Source organism: Perca fluviatilis, chromosome 19 (genome assembly GCF_010015445.1).
Source record: "Perca fluviatilis chromosome 19, GENO_Pfluv_1.0, whole genome shotgun sequence".
In the NCBI taxonomy this organism is placed as follows: Eukaryota; Metazoa; Chordata; class Actinopteri; order Perciformes; family Percidae; genus Perca; species Perca fluviatilis.
In genome coordinates this window covers 36,057,044-36,073,535 of record NC_053130.1, presented here as the reverse complement: position 1 = coordinate 36,073,535, position 16,492 = coordinate 36,057,044, and the positions used below count along the sequence as shown (strand labels likewise).

General features: G+C 41.5%; 1 protein-coding gene across 2 annotated transcripts in view; it reads left to right on the top strand.

The window, feature by feature from the left end:
- Positions 1-8,525, top strand: part of exo1 (exonuclease 1) — a 41,248-nt gene extending 32,723 nt beyond the window's left edge. For both annotated transcript variants that reach the window (XM_039783798.1, XM_039783800.1), the window contains exons 11-14: positions 5,490-5,964; positions 6,129-6,218; positions 7,345-7,541; positions 8,285-8,525. In XM_039783798.1, the coding sequence (XP_039639732.1) occupies positions 5,490-5,964; positions 6,129-6,218; positions 7,345-7,541; positions 8,285-8,396 (874 nt within the window). In that variant the 3' untranslated portion in view covers positions 8,397-8,525. The remainder of the gene's footprint in view (positions 1-5,489; positions 5,965-6,128; positions 6,219-7,344; positions 7,542-8,284) is intronic.
- The last annotated feature ends 7,967 nt before the right edge of the window (positions 8,526-16,492 follow it).

The following is a 16,492-nucleotide window of genomic DNA, read 5'->3' as shown; positions in this document are numbered from 1 at the left end:
TGCCGCGGGCACATACGCATTATTATTACCACATACGCAAAGAGTTACGCAATGGCCATTATTATTATTATTACATGCAAGCATTATACGCTATTATTCACACATTACGTAGTATACGCATACTACTACATTACATACGTATTACTACATACTCACGCGCATACATTACGCATCATTACGCATACGCGTACATACGTATTACCGCAATATTATTACTACGTACAATATTACGCATTACGTATTATTATTACGCGCATATTACGTACATACGCATTATTATTATTACGCATATTACGCACATACATATTACATACGTATATACATACATACGTATACATACGCGCATACGTAACATACGTGCATACATATTATACATACGTATACGCATTATTATTACGCATATTACGACGCATTACGATACGTATTACGCATTATTACATACGTATTATTACGTATTACATACGTCATGTACATTATTTACACGCTATTATTACATGTGACATATTACGAATATTATTATTACGCATACATACGTATGCATACGTATTATATTATTATTGCACATACATATATTATTACGCATACATATTACGCTACGTAACATACGCATTACATATGTGCATATTATTATTACATACGTGCGGTAGCATACGCATTACATACATACGTACACCACATATTACATACGCGTACGCATTACGCATATTACGTCATGACGTCGTGCGTAAACATATGAATACATGCGTACGTACGCGTGCGTGCGTACACATACGTGCGTGCGTGCGCGTACATACGTGCGTGCGTGCGTGCATACGTGCGTGCGAATGCGTACATACGCATTATTACGCATACGTGCGCACATACGCATTATTACGCGTGCGTGCGCATACGTATTACGCAGTATTACGTACGTACGCATTATACGTGCGTACGTATACGTATTAATATTACATACATACGTGCATACGCATGCGCATATTATTACGCATATTACGTGCATACGCATATTACGCATACGTGTATTACGTACGCATATTACGCATACGTGTGTCATACGTATTATTACATTACGTGCATACGTACATACGCATATTATTACATAGTATTATTATTATTACGTATATGCGTGCATATACGTACGCATATTACCATACGTAATGCGTACATACGTACGCATATTACATATGTGCATACGTGTATTACGTACGACATATACGTATACGTATATACGTACGTATTATTATTATATACGGCATATGCATCATACGTACATATTATTATATTGCATATATGCGGCATAATGCATTATTATTACGCATACATATATGTGCATACGTATTACATGCATATTACGTGCGTACGTATTACGCATATACAGGTGCGTATATGCATATATACGTATTATACGTGTGTGTATAGTATACATATTACGTATTACATGTGTGTGTATATATGTGTGTGTGTGTGTATATACGTGTGTGTGTGTATATGTATATATATGTGTATATATGTATGCGTGCGTACGTATATATGTTGTATGCATATGTATATATGTGTGTATGTATATGCATATACGTATATATGTGTACGTATATGTATTATTACGTATATATGTGTATATATATATATTATATACATATACATGTACATGTATGTATATATACATATGTGTGTATGTATACGTATATATATTATATATATACGTGTATGTGCATACGTATATATACATATGTGCGTATGCATGTACATATATACATATGTGTGTATGCATACGTATGTACGTATGTACATATATATGTATGCATACGTATGCATGTATATGTATGTGCGGTATACATATTATATGTGTGTGTATGTATGTATGCGTATATTATTACGTAATGCATGCATTATTATACGTGTATATTATTGATATATTATATGTATATATGTGTATATATACGTATATGTGCTGCATGTATTGTATATATATGTGTTATTATATATGTATATATGTGTATATATATATGTGTGTATATATATGTATGTGTATGTATATGTGTGTGTGTGTGTGTATATGTCAATGTATGTGTGTGTGTGTATATGTGTATATATAATATATATATATGTATATATATATATATATATATATATATATATATATATATGTGTATATATATATATGTATATTCAATAAATATATATATATATATGTGTGTGTATATATATATATGTGTGTGTGTGAGATGTAGACATCTTGACTACAAAGCGTGAGGGACCAGGGACGTTGGCAAGTTGAATCCAGGCTACTGTATGCAAATGAGGAGCGGCTAGCTCGGCCCGCCGCCTTTCAAAATCTGACGAAAATCTTTTAAACTGACCTTTGTCGAGCAAAAAAACAGACAGATTCAGCAACTGTATGGCCTGTTTCTCACTTAGAATGTTTTCAGAAACAGGTTTCGGTGCACTATTTTCATAAAATAAGAGATCGTATTCCGAACGAACCGCCATTATGGTTTTGAAATTCAGGAGCAGCAAGACCCACGTGACGCGTTCGTCCAATCAGCTGCCACGTGTTGCGTTTGTCACGCTCATCCCGCTCCTCATTTCCGGTAAATGTTTTAACATAAGTGTTCCTTGCGGGACAATACTAACCATCGAAAGTGGGCACTACGGCAGTAAGTGGTCAGTGCACATTAGCAGTGTACTGACGGAAGGATGCTGAATGAGACACAGCCCATGACCATAACCCTGCTCTGCTGTCAAATCCCCAGCTTATTGGAGCTTATTGGACTTGAGGGTGTAAGCATAGAGGGGGTTGTATGCTGTACAGATTATACAGAAGACCCCTTAAAGGAGTGATAGAATGATTATATAGGGTATTTCACACGGTTCCTTATGGTCTCCTAATGGGGTATGTAACATTGGTTGGGCTGAAAATGGCCTGGTTGATCTTTTATTGGCCCTTATGCATCCCTGTGCCCTATTTGTAACAAGAGCTTTTCTTCCAAATATGTTATGCTCATGAATATTTAGATGAGCTGCGCACTGATTGGTTGAGCGAATTGCCATACACCCCTTAGAGACGCGCGCTGATTGGTTGAGCGAATCCCCAATAAACACACATTAGAGACGCGACAGAATCTCATATTTCAGACACTGCAATGTTTTGTTACCAAATTCACTTCTGAGACTTTATGCGAGAAATCAACTATATAAAGCCCAAATATGGGGCGTTTTATGAAAATTGATGGCTAATTGCAAATTTGGTTAGACGTTTCGGACTTTAGGATCTCCACACAGTCTGACGAGAAAGCGGCAGCCTGCTGGGCTCCATACCCAGGGCAAAGTCACCCTTTGTGGATACTGCACTACCGGGGCTCCGCGGCCGGCATAACTATAATATATTTACGGTTTGAATTTCGTCACGCCACTTATATAACATCTACCCCAATGTCTTATAAAGCTAACCGTTGTTCCCGATTTGATTTTAAGGCATTTTTATGAACGCGAAGCGTCTTGTTAGGACGAGCAGCTAGCTAGCTATATGTCCCATTCAAAACAATGGGAAACGATTGCAGTTGGCTAGCTACACTTTCGGTATAACTATAATATATTTACAGTTTGAATTTCGTCACGGCACTTATATCACAGCTACCCCAAGGTCTTACAAAGCTAACCGTTGTGTCCGATTTGATTTTAAGGCATTTTTATGAATGCGAGGCGTCTTTGTAGGACGAGCAGCTGCTAGCTATATGTCCCATTCAAAACAATGGGAAACGATTGCAGCTAGCTAGCTACACTTTCGGTATATTATATTTACAATTTGAATTTCCTCCCGGTATGAATATTACAGGTTCCCCAAGGTCTTAAAAAGCTTAGCTAACCCTTGTCTAGGGATGCACCGAATATTTGGCCACCGGTCTTGGTTTCCTCTTTTTCAGTTTTCGGTTTCGGCCAAGAATTTTCATTTCGGTGCATCCCTAAACTTGTCCGATTTCGGATTTCAATTGAATGCATTTTTGTTGAATGTCAGAGGTCTCGTTAGGAGGAGGCTAGCTAGCTCTCATTGATGGACTCCAGCTCACCGGGGGCTCTATCAATGAGACTCACGGACAAGAGGCGTTTATTTCCCCAATCATTTGTTTAAATAACTCAACACACATATCCATTATAAGATTAACTGGAACCTGCGGGCTGCGGTAAGAGATTGCGGGCGTAACAAGCTCGCTGACCGCGCTCTCAGTCACTCACCGGCCGGCCGGTAGCAGGGAGAGGGGAGGGAGAACAGCGAGCTGCAGGCCCTGGAGCTCTGTCAGGGCAGCGGCGTTTGGTAGTCCAGTCACCCAGAAAAGGGTTAGTTAGGGTATTGAGCACCGGGCCGCCGGCCGACAGCAGGCCGGGGTCTGTGACAGAGGACAGGCAGGGCAGCGATGTAGCAACCCAGGCAGCACCGGCCGTTAAACTCCGACACACAGTCGGACAAAATTTTCAATTAGCCATCCATTTTCGTAAAACGGCCCATATTTGAGCTTTACATAGTTGATTTCTCGCATAAAAAAGTTTCAGAAGTGAATTTGCTAATGGAATAGCAGAGATCTGTGTGACCTAGATTCAGAAGACTGTTGTCAGTTGTGTAGCCTATGTAAATGTTGGGGCGTGACTGTTCTCTTAATACACCCATGGGCGTGACAAAGTTACAGGTCTTGGGAGACCTAAAATCGGTTTTGCATTCTATCACCCCTTTAAGGCAAATTTGTGATCTTGAGCGATATATTTAAAATTGATTTGACATGACTCCCAAAGTCTTGTTGTCACAGTGAGGTTGCCAGGTTTGATACCATGGTACAAACCCCAAAACATGTAGCACCGAGATGCGGTTAAGCTAAGCACACCACATATAGACTTCAGCTCTTTACTTAACACACAGACATGAAATTGATATCCATCTTGTTGTTTAACTCTTTGAAACAAAGTAAATGGGATATTTCCCAAGATGGTGTATTATTCCTTTACACCAAGGGCTACATTTGTGATCGCAACATTTACCAGAAAAATTAGGATCATCACTTATTGCCATAGCCATGCAGCCTTAGAATGCAGTGAGGTTAAAGTTGAGATGGATAGATCTCGATAGGCTCTGCGTTTTGCACTGGCTCCACATCCTCTTCATCTCTGCCTCAGATCCTCTGGAATTAGGGGCTTTGTTCTGAGTAGAAGGGTCTGTCTGGAGAGCACAATCGGCTGGTTAAACAATACCCTCGGGTCTTGTTGGCATGACTCCCCTGCACGAAAAGTGAAAGAACCCACCAGGATAAGCAGTAGAAAATGTTTAAACCCTGCAATATCCCTCAAACAATAGGAGGTAAAATAAAGAAGAAACCACAACAAAAAGCACAAAATACACAGGAAGTTACACAAGTTACTGCAACAGACTGCCACTTGAGCGGCCCCATCTTGCATCCCACTGTATAGTATAGTGATGCGGTTGTGTTTATTCTCACGTGTAGGTTTTTCAGCAGTTCCAGTCCAGCAGCCAGTCTGAGCACTCAGGAGTCTGCTCAGGAGGATTCCCTTCAGGATGCCAGTCCCACTCAGAACAGTTCTCCCAGCACCCAGACCAATGACAGCGATGGTCCCGACATTCCATCTGTGGACACCCCCAGCCCGCCTCCATCACCCAGCACCACGTCTCCCAGTGCAGCCAGTCAGGGCCTCAGGCTGTTTCACTGGTCAGGCAGCTCCACCCCCACTGAACCATCGAGAATGCCTCAGTCCACTTCAGGCCTGGTCGCCCTGCAGCAGTTTCAGTACAAGAAGGACACAAAGAGCCATAGACCCCCTGGAGACATGTCCCCCATATGTCAGTCCTCCACTGGCACTAACCCAGAAGAAAAAGATGACCTCCCAGATTCCCCTCCCTCCCAAGACAGCGCCTACTTCTCCCAGTCCCAGCCTTCCTCCCACCAGGAGGATGCTGCATCGGTAAGGTCATACAAATCTCCATTGCCTTAATTGATGTTTATACATCCCTTGTGGTTAGATCAGCTTTCACACATTATCAGAGTTCCATGGCAGGGTGGGTGTGCACAAAGTTATTTGGGTAGCATGGCTTTGTGGTCTTACATGTCTTTCATGTGCTTCCTCAGGAAATTAATTTAAGCAAAGATTCTGAGCTAGAGCAGAGTCCCACACACTCAACAGAAGCAGACACGAAACCTGGCATGCTGAGATCAAAGGTGGGTGTGTGCCTGAGTTACATCCAATATTATGCTGATTTTTTAGTAACATCTTAGATTCATTCTTTTAAAAGCTCTAAGTATCCCCAGACTTTCCTTACTGTAAGACGTGGAGGGATGTGTCAGCCTGCCTTATAGAGCTGTAAACCTCGAATTTCTTTATCAGCTGTTTGATTTCTCTTGACAGCATGGGATATGTGCTGGTAATGAGCTTATTCCAACCTGTCAAGCAAATAAACCCAACATATTACCATGCAACTTGTTTTCTTAACCACCAAAGCATGTCATTCATTAAGCTGTAAAAAAGAGTGATTGATATTTGTAAGTTTAAGAAGTCTTTAACCGGTATGTAACTAAGAAATCATTTAACCATTCAAGGCTCCTCTTACACAGGACAGTACGCTCTGGGAAGAGGTTCATTGTAATTTCTCAATATACAGTAATTCAGGAAAGCTATGGTACAGAGTTGCAGTCAGGATATGGTTAGCCTAGCTTAGCATAAAAACTGGGAACCGGGGAAAACCGCTATCCTGTCTTAGGTTAAAAAGTACAACTACGAACACCTTAAGCTCACCGATTGACTGACCACTTTGTATTTTATTTAGTGTAACTCAGAACAACTAAATCGTAAACCAGGTGACCTACCCAGGTGCACCGTGCAGGCACAAATTTAAAACTGGAAACTTTATCGTGATAATTTTGGGAAGCTGAAACAATCTCTGCACAGACTGTTGTTTGGCAAGCATGCAACAACAACAAACGGTCATTTTTACATTTCTGTTTGTGCACGGATTAAACAAGCACGTTACAATGCCTTTTATTAATAAGCTGTAGAGGTGTTAGAGGTAGGTGTATTTTATAACTTTGGACAGAGCCAGGCAAGTTGTTTCCCTTACTTCCAGTCTTTATGCTAAGCTAGGTTAGCCACAGCCTGCCTCCAGCTCTGTATTTAACACACACAGACATGGGACTGGTCCATGGCCATTAATCTCTCTCTTGAATTTTTTATTCAATTTGCGATTAAAAAAATAATGAAGTTCAAGACATTTTTCAGCAATTAAACATGGTGTTTATTCTGTTTTCTGTTTTTATTCTTGTCTCCCATACATGGTCTTTGTCCATCCAGGTTTCAGGTCTGTCGAAGCTGAAGTCCAGCAGCCAGCGTCCAGCAGCAAAGGTGCGAACGTTGGGCCCGGCCAGGGCCAGCGGACTGAGCAGGAAGTCTGTGGGTTCTGCGAGGAAAACCTCTTTGTCCAATAACGAGAACAGCCCTGGAGCCCAGGCCACCATCAGCAGCCTCTGGAAGAACTTCAGCTTCAAAAAGTAAAAGAGAAATACTCAGGTTACTTTGTAAATTAATAGAATATTTGAATATTATGTTATCACTTTCTTTCCATGATTCTGAAACGATAAGTAATAGTAAAAAAATAAGTAAAGGAGTGTGCATAACACTGACATGACACCTTTCATGAACATGGAGGCGTCTTTATGAATGTTTGACTGTTGTTAATAAGTGTCATTATGACACTTTTAATGCAAAGCCTGCATTGTTTGAGACGTCTGTATGTTTATACATTTGACCTCTGGCCTCCTGGAAGAGAGCTGCAGAGCATCTAGACCAAACATTCTTATAATTCAAGATGACCTACTGACATGCCGTTGATTTATTTTTGTGGGAGTGGTGTGTGTAGGTGTGTGGGTGTGTGTGATTAGCATTAGCATGTAACTGCAGTCCATGGCTCATTGGAAGGGGAGACACTTATTTGATCTGAGCAACGTGGGCTTATTGTTGGTTGCAGAAATATTGAATTAAATATATTCTCTTGGAAAAATGTCATGGGTCAGGGACAATAGCCAGATTTTGCATCTTGTTCATCACAGTAGAAGGTTTTTGAGTCCAACTGAAGCAGAAACCAGATTGTCCACATAGTTTAAAATCATTATCATGGAAGGAAAGAGGAACAGTTTCAGGCCATAGACATGTAAACAACGTGGCATTGTTGCATCGTGGCTATGGTGTCAGTGACATGGACCAGCTCTAACGACCCCCCGGTTGTGTGTTTCAGAGATCCCCAGAAGATGGCTGCCTGTAAGAAAGGTGAGCCCATGTCTCCCGTCAAAGACAACGTGCCGGCCAGCTCAGCTCAGACGGACATGAAGTTAATCAGCAGCTTCTGATTGGCTGTAAATGTTCCACACAGCGCTGAGCGCTCAGTGTGGTGGCAAAGCTTTTAAACATACCATGTATGTTAATGATTTCTTAATGTATAGTTTTTAATAAAGCAACTGTCTTTGGATGCACGTTGACCTGGTTGAGTTTACTAAACGGGTTGCATCACGTCTTGCTGTTGCTTTAACGCAGCAGTCAAAGAATGTGTCACCTGGTAAAAATGCAGAATGCGTACTTGAGTGTTTACTAAAAATGCCCTACCCACATGCAAGCTGAGGAATGTGGGGATGAGCCGGCTGCTTTCTGTAGTGTAGTGTTGAGTATCTTCACTCAGCTGAAATTCAAAACCATTTAACAGAATACTAACAAAATAGACAATCAACCAAATAAACATATGTATAAATTACATCAGCCCATCATACCTTTCTCTCCCCAGCACAAAGCTTCTTAGGATCCTCCAGAAAGTTCAGGTCTTTTCCCCATTTTCTAGTGTAGACCTCCAACCTGGCTAAGCTGTTTATATGACAGTTTTCATCTTGAACTGAATGAGGCGCACCCTCACATCGCAGGGTCATAGTTTTCATATTCCTACAGATTCTGTCCCACTCCTCCGTGTCCTCCTTGGCTACTAACAACTGCACGGAGGAGGGGTGGGAGTGGCGCGTGATCACAGAAGGCTTGTATCATGTGGATGCGGCAACGGTTTTGTTCTATTTCGTATAGGCTTCTCCCTCTAAGGGCTGTCTCTATTGTGTTAATCCCTTAGCGCATGCGCAGTCTACCTCCAGCGGTGTTCGCCTCTGTACCAGCTGCCGGAATGGCTATATCCTGCCGTCGGATCTCCACCCCTGCTGTGAGTCCTACCTCGGTCCCGTTCACGCCAGGATGGCGCTCAGGCCTCTTGCCCGTTCTGCGCCCACCTGCCATCTAAAGAGCTAAAACGGCGGGCGGCAGCTTTTCTGGAGCTCCAGTTCGACGGTGAGGGGGATGGCAGCTGGGCCATCATCCAATACTCAGATCCCTTTCCCATGTCTTTGAGGGCTGTCCAGGTTCCACCCCCCAGGTTCTGCTTAAGCATAGAATAATACCCAGAAGCCTCATGACCTTTTCCATATTTCAACAACACCTTATCTAAACACTCTGGTGCCTTCTGGGCTTAAGAACTGGATCCAAAAGTACCCAATGATAGGGGGCAAAGTTGTAAATATCAAACAAATTGAGACCTAGGGATTCCACATTGCTGTACCACATCCTCAAAGGATTTCTATTTGCCACTGAGATACAGATCCCCCAGTGGGACTCCCTTCTCCAACCAATCCCTGTAAAAAAGGGAGATCAACACTTGATGAAGTATTTAGATATGGATCCAGTTATATGAGTTAAACAATTCATGGATGAGTTGAAAAAAAACATTAGGAGACATCGGTTACATTATTTTGGCCAGATGCTACTTGCTGTGCTCCACCTAGAAACGGCTACAATTAAAAGAGGTGTGTAAATAGTTGCTCATAATGAGAATGAGAAGTGATTAGGCCACAGGTGGACTGCAGGAGTAACATTCAAACGGGAACATGCAGTATTTATGTCACGTGTATTCCAATCACAAATCTATAATTAGGCTACAACACAGGATCTTCTTTGAGCAATGTAACCGAGATGAAGAAACTTGAACATGTAGATTGATTACTAGTAATTATTTAATGTATTCCAGTGATAGTTTACATAACATTTTCTATGTCGTTGTTTGGGCAGATGTGATGAAGATACATTTTCCAGGTTCTTGTGGAAAGCTTATGAAATTAAAGCTTGTGCTGTGTAATAGAGGCCGAATGTTTGGAATTGATCCTATTGAACTGAATTCCATTGAGCAGATGTAATTTGTTACTGTGGTAGAGGTGATGTGTTCAGAAGGCTGTGCCTAATGTGTCTACTCTGCACAACAGTGTGGTGAGAATGCCGTTTGACAGCATTCCCTTTTGAACACATGAGATATGAGCAGAGAATGTTTCCAGACGTGCCTCTCTGATTGACACCTTTTTGTTACAACAATATCAAGTCAAACCATCCTAAAAATTCATTACCAGTAGGTGCATCATTATACAACATTAACTGGCTAAACAGTGTGTACAGTGTGTACCTCTGAGGTAGAAAAAGGACTTTACGATCATTGGAAGTTTGAATTGTTTGGTGAAAACTGGAAGCACAACCGTTGGAATCTGAGCAGTTTAATTCCTGGTTCTCTGAAGGGCTTAAACTCAAACATGCAAGATCTCTCCTGAGATGTTGTAAAATTCAAAATGAGTAAATGGACTGTATTTATATAGTGTTGTGTTTTGAGTAGCGATTCTGTATGAAGAGGAATCCGCTGACACTGTACTTGATCATAAAGGTTTTATTACATCAAGTTTCCAGCATCAATGACGAGTCCTGCAGAACCCGGAGAGTACAAAGCCAATATGCACTCTGACTTGCTGCAGCAAGTACATGGTTTATAAGGGGTACGTTTAGGTAACATGTTAGATAAAGTAAACCGTTGTGAGTTGGCAAGTAAAGGTCTGAGTCCCTTTGAGGTCAGAGTCTCTTTGGGGGGGGCTCCAACACTACACATAAAATCATTGATCTCACTCAGCCACCTAATCACAATCAAATAGTGCAGAACCTTTACATCTGCACACCCACAGTTTGATCGCTGTCATGCAAATGTCGAGACCCACAGGTTGGTGACAGCTGCTCTAGGAATAACTCAGCCTACTTTAATTCTCCTTTTAGCTGTATAAAACAAACTCTTCTTTTCACATGTCATCATATATGCAACATCTATATCCTAAAGGTGTTGACATATCCAGCTTTATTGGTGCTACTCCCACAAACAGCTGTACCCAATATTCAAATGCACCCAGCTGGTGGTGTATAGGTCTCGGTTTGTGGTAAACTCACATCCATTTGTGTTGAGCAACGTTTCATATCAGTCTGTCTTGGTTCATAAAACTAACAATTTAATTTTGAGGCTCACAGGTAGAGCTAGTTTTCTGTATTTTTTTTTGTAATTTTTTTCTAAATTTAGAAATGAATTGCATGGGTTTACCACCAGTGTGAAAATATGTAATATTCCTTTCCATCTTCTAATGACGCCCTCTTTGGAAGGAACTTGTCTTTACACCTATTTACCACATCCTCACAGTCAGAAGGGGGAGGGGAGTTTACTATAATGTCATATTTGTGGTGGGGTGTAAGCACTGGCTCTACTACTATAGTCTGTACATTTGAGAAAGTGACATACTAAATATGATCTCTCGTATCTCACAGGAGTGTCTGTGTTGCTCCCGGCCGATATTACTGTCTCTAAGAGGCTGGCTTCTATAGCCGTACTCAACATACTGGTGTCATGTGAAACTAAAATGTTAAGGCATCCATTGGAACCCAAATAATGCTCCAAAGTTAGGTTAAATTATTCAATGGGTACATTGAGTCTACCCTGTACCGACATGCCCAGTGTGCACTAATCCCATGCAGTTTGGGCTGTTGTTTTTCCTTGTGCTGTGCAAATGTGCAGGGGCGGTTTGGGGAGGGAACCCCCCCTCTGGCCCCCCTAACTGTGGCAAATATTTCCATACATTTTTAACCCCACCTTTATCCCCAGAGAGGGGATTTTATTCATGTGTGGCAATAAATTAAGTGTAGGTTAACACTGACTGAGTGTTCCTGTGTTTATTGTTATGTGTGTATCGTTGGTCTTTTGTAGAACCAAACCAATGGAGGATTGGTGGTATGTAACACTTGTAACACATATTTGGTACTCTTAAAATCACATGTGGCCCCAGCCTGGCCCCCCCATTTGAATTGGTCTAGAACCGCCACTGCAAATGTTTTTTTTTTTAAATGATGTATTTGAATATTTCTGCATACTGTGGTCCCTAAGCAGTCTTGGAACAGCATACACTGGTTCTGACAGGAAAGCGGAGACTCCTGGGGATTCAATGAGCCCAGTTGGGTTCATGTGTGATGTTAGTCCCCATAGGAGCCATTTCATTGTAGTGAATCAATATCTTTGAAACTTGACCTCACTGTATACAATGAGGTGTTGTGGCCTTGAGGATACTCCCAGCCTCATGAAACTTTACAACCCCAGACTACAGACCGAGGCCGTTCAGAAGTTCTACGGCTTTCCCAGGTATATTGACAATAAGGGGGTTTCTGAGCAGTGCTGGAACACAAGTGCTCAACAGCCAATCACCAAAAGAGGCACCTCTTGCAGAGATCTCCAAAAGGTTTTGATACTAAATCACAACATGGATTTTCTATGGTGTTTCTCAAGGTCTTAATGTGGTATTGTGGAGGGATTTTGGACAATTTTTATCAATTCTCAAGTGGTAAGAAATGATAAGTTTAGCACCAAATCTGTGTAACAAATGGTATCAACCCCAGAATTGCTGCAACATCTTATGGGACATAAGTACGCATGGGAATTACTATCATACTCTTCAAACAGCCTAAGCAAAACACAGTGTTTATTACAGATTTATGACTAGAAAACCTTGACAACGTGCTGAGCTGCATCTCAGATTCATCTTCAGGTTCCCAGCTGTCACATGATGATGCCACAACACTTCTATGTGGCATCTAGGCCTACTGTTCACCTGCTGTCTGCTCCTTTTAAAGAAGACAACACTGGAACCCCTTTTTTAAATTGTTATTTGAATTTTGAAATCACTTTATCAGGTGAAGTAATAGTGGCTTCCTTGACATAGATACAGTTACCGGTCCCAGGTCAGGCCCTGAGGGCCTTAGAGTGATCCAGCGGTGAGGCGAGGTGCTGCAGTATGACCTATGTACACACTGAACACTTCAGGAACTTGTTCCACCAACCAGTCACTTCTCCTTCTCAGACTGCTCTGTTTGAATCAAGACCTGAAGAGGTAAAACTGTCATTTTTGCATAATAAAAAAGTTCAGATAGGATGAGTCAGAAAAATACCTTCTCCACTCCCAGAAAAAAATTACCAGAAATCACATATATGTCTCTGAAAGTTTTATTAACTGTTAACTGCTCAACTGTACTTACTATAAATTGTATTAAGCTCTAAATCTCCACACTGCCACTGAATAAAATACTCAAACCTTTATTATTTATCATTTTGTAGTCCCTAAAGCAGCCAAATAGAAACACATTCAATCTAAAAACACTGTATTCCTCTCATATATTACCCACAATGTAGGTTTGAATTGAAAGTTGATAACCCTAAAAGCTTCACAGCAGAGGACCCGCTGCAAAGGAAGGAGTTAGAAAAGAGACAGGATGATGGATCCTCTGAGAACATCTCTGGTAATCTGCATCACAACCCACAAGATCCGTTTCCCTTCAGCTCTAGATGGTTGCAGTCATGTCTGAACTACAGGAGCTAGCCAGCAGCTACATGTAGCAGCTGCTAACATTTAACATCTTGTGCTTGTCGCAAATGGAGATTGAGAAAGGCAGCTAAGGACATAAAAAAATATAAAACATATTAACATGATATTCGATTTTTTTTCTTTATCCAGACATATGGACTAAACAATCTATTCCCGTTTCATTTGTTTTTCTTTAAAGCTTTAGTGCGTAACTTTTTGATATTAATAAACGTCCATTACATTCAAGCCATTGCCAAATGAGTTGCTGCAAAGCTAATGAAGACCATCAGCTCCACACAACTCTCTCTGGATCTCTCAGTGTGACTTTGTTCAGAAGATTGGGGCGTGATTGGGGCGACTTTCCCGCGCAGAAACTCGAGTGAAGATAATAACCTCTTCTGAAGAGTCCATCATGGTTTTTAATCCTCCATGTCCTCCTTGGCTTCTAGCAACTGCGCGTGAGTTGTTAGTGACGTAAGACTTGTATCATGTGGACCCGCTAAAGCTTAGATTGGGCCCAAAAAATCAAGCCCGACCCTAACCGAGCTTGTGCATGTTGTGTCCGAGCCCGGCCCGACACATTAACTGGAATTATGAGCCCAAGCCCGATTTTAACCCGACAATTTTTAATACGTGGGCCATTATAACTGATGTTTTCATCTACAGTTCTGAGTTCTTTGAACTTCAGAAATCTGTTTAGAATTATCTTAATGAATAATGCAACAAGGACGAAGCATGTAAACTGAGCTGTTTGTTTATTCAGATCAGAAGATAATTGATATCTGAGACCATCTGGTCTGGTTGATATAGGAGAGACCATATCTGGTGCTAAAGGACTGGTGAGATATCTGAAACTATCTGGTCTGGTTGATATAGGAGAGACCATATCTGCTGCTAAAGGACCGGTGAGATATCTGAGACCATCTGGTCTGGTTGCGCAATTATCGAGACAGTGCTACAGATGGGGAAGACACAATTTAGCCCAGTTTACCTCCCACTCAAGTCAGTGCAGGACATCTACCCAGAGCTACAGGAGAAGCTGGAGAGACATATAGCTTTCTCCCCACCCAATTAGGCTAATAAAGTCATGATTAAAAAAACACAAATACTTGATCAAGGGCCCGGCCCGAGGATAGTGGCGGCAAATATCGTCCCGATCAGACCCGTGGGTCAAGCTCGGGCTCGGGCAGAGAATCTAAACTCTAGGACGCGCTAAGAGTGTTGTTGTCATTACTTTGAATTCCTCATGGGGGTGAATTCCTCATGGGGGCGACAGAAACTATGCACGTCTCAGAACAGACTCAGTGCAGCCAAACACTATGCACAATCCTCACTGAGATAACACACACTGTCACTCAGAACATACTGAGACACACACACACACACACACACACACACACACACACACACCTAGATAACACACACTGTCACTCAGAACACACTGAGACACACACACACACACACACACACACACACACACCTAGATAACACACACTGTCACTCAGAACACACTGAGGGTAAAAACACTAGCATCAAACACCAATACAGAAATTACAAACTTTTTCATCTTTACAGTTTGAACAGTTTGAGTGACTTTACACTACTCAATAGTTTATTTAAGGAAAAGATATAAATTGTATATTATACCAATTTTTACGTAAGGTAAACAAGGAGAAATGAAAATCAGCAGTTTTCTTCAATATAATATTTTGTCTCTAGTAATTTATGGAATTACTGGGGAAAAAAAACTAAAGGTACGTAACAGTAACAAAGAATAGTGTGACTAATCCTGCCTCTCTCCAGCATCATGTGGCAAGTTTTCTTCACCACACTGGATGTCTGCATCATCTCTAAATACTAATGAATGTGGTGTTTCCATTGCTTTCACCTCCTCAGCTAAAGTTGCAATCAGCAGTGTTTGATAGGCACCAGACTGTGTTGAATGTGTGGTTAACAGTTTTGACAGCAGTGTGTTAGCATTTGAACAAAGTGCTGTAAATCTACAGTGTTGTGCAGGTTGTGGTTAAAGTCATGGGATAAGTGTGTAGAGTTTTGAAAACTGTGTTCAAGCAATGAAAAACCAACTTGAGTCTGGTCCACATGAACTGCTGCTGTGTAGACTGGAGTTAGAGTCTGGTCCACATGAACTGCTGCTGTGTAGACTGGAGTTAGAGTCTGGTCCACATGAACTGCTGCTGTGTAGACTGGAGTTAGAGTCTGGTCCACATGAACTGCTGCTGTGTAGACTGGAGTTAGAGTCTGGTCCACATGAACTGCTGCTGTGTAGACTGGAGTTAGAGTCTGGTCCACATGAACTGCTGCTGTGTAGACTGGAGTTAGAGTTTTGCACTTGTGACTCCAGTTGTGCCCACTGTCATGTAGAAATCGAAAAAAACTGTAATTGACCCTTCGCTAAGCCCCGCCCTCCTTAGTTACTGTTGCTACGCCTGACAAGATTTCGTGCCTGGCACGCCTATTACAGTATGTATGCACCGGTGTCAGACATTCCCAAGGAGATAATTAGTATTTTTTTTGGCGAACAGGTGAAATATCTGAGAGAGCAAGACAAAAGGGACTGCAGTATGCATTCAAGGGATATATTCACGACATAATATGCAACCCATTAGCGAATAATGTCATCAAAATTGAATGTGTTTGTAGCTTGATGCTAGCGCAGACCGCTGATTAGCTTACAACGCTAGCTAGTATTCGGCGCA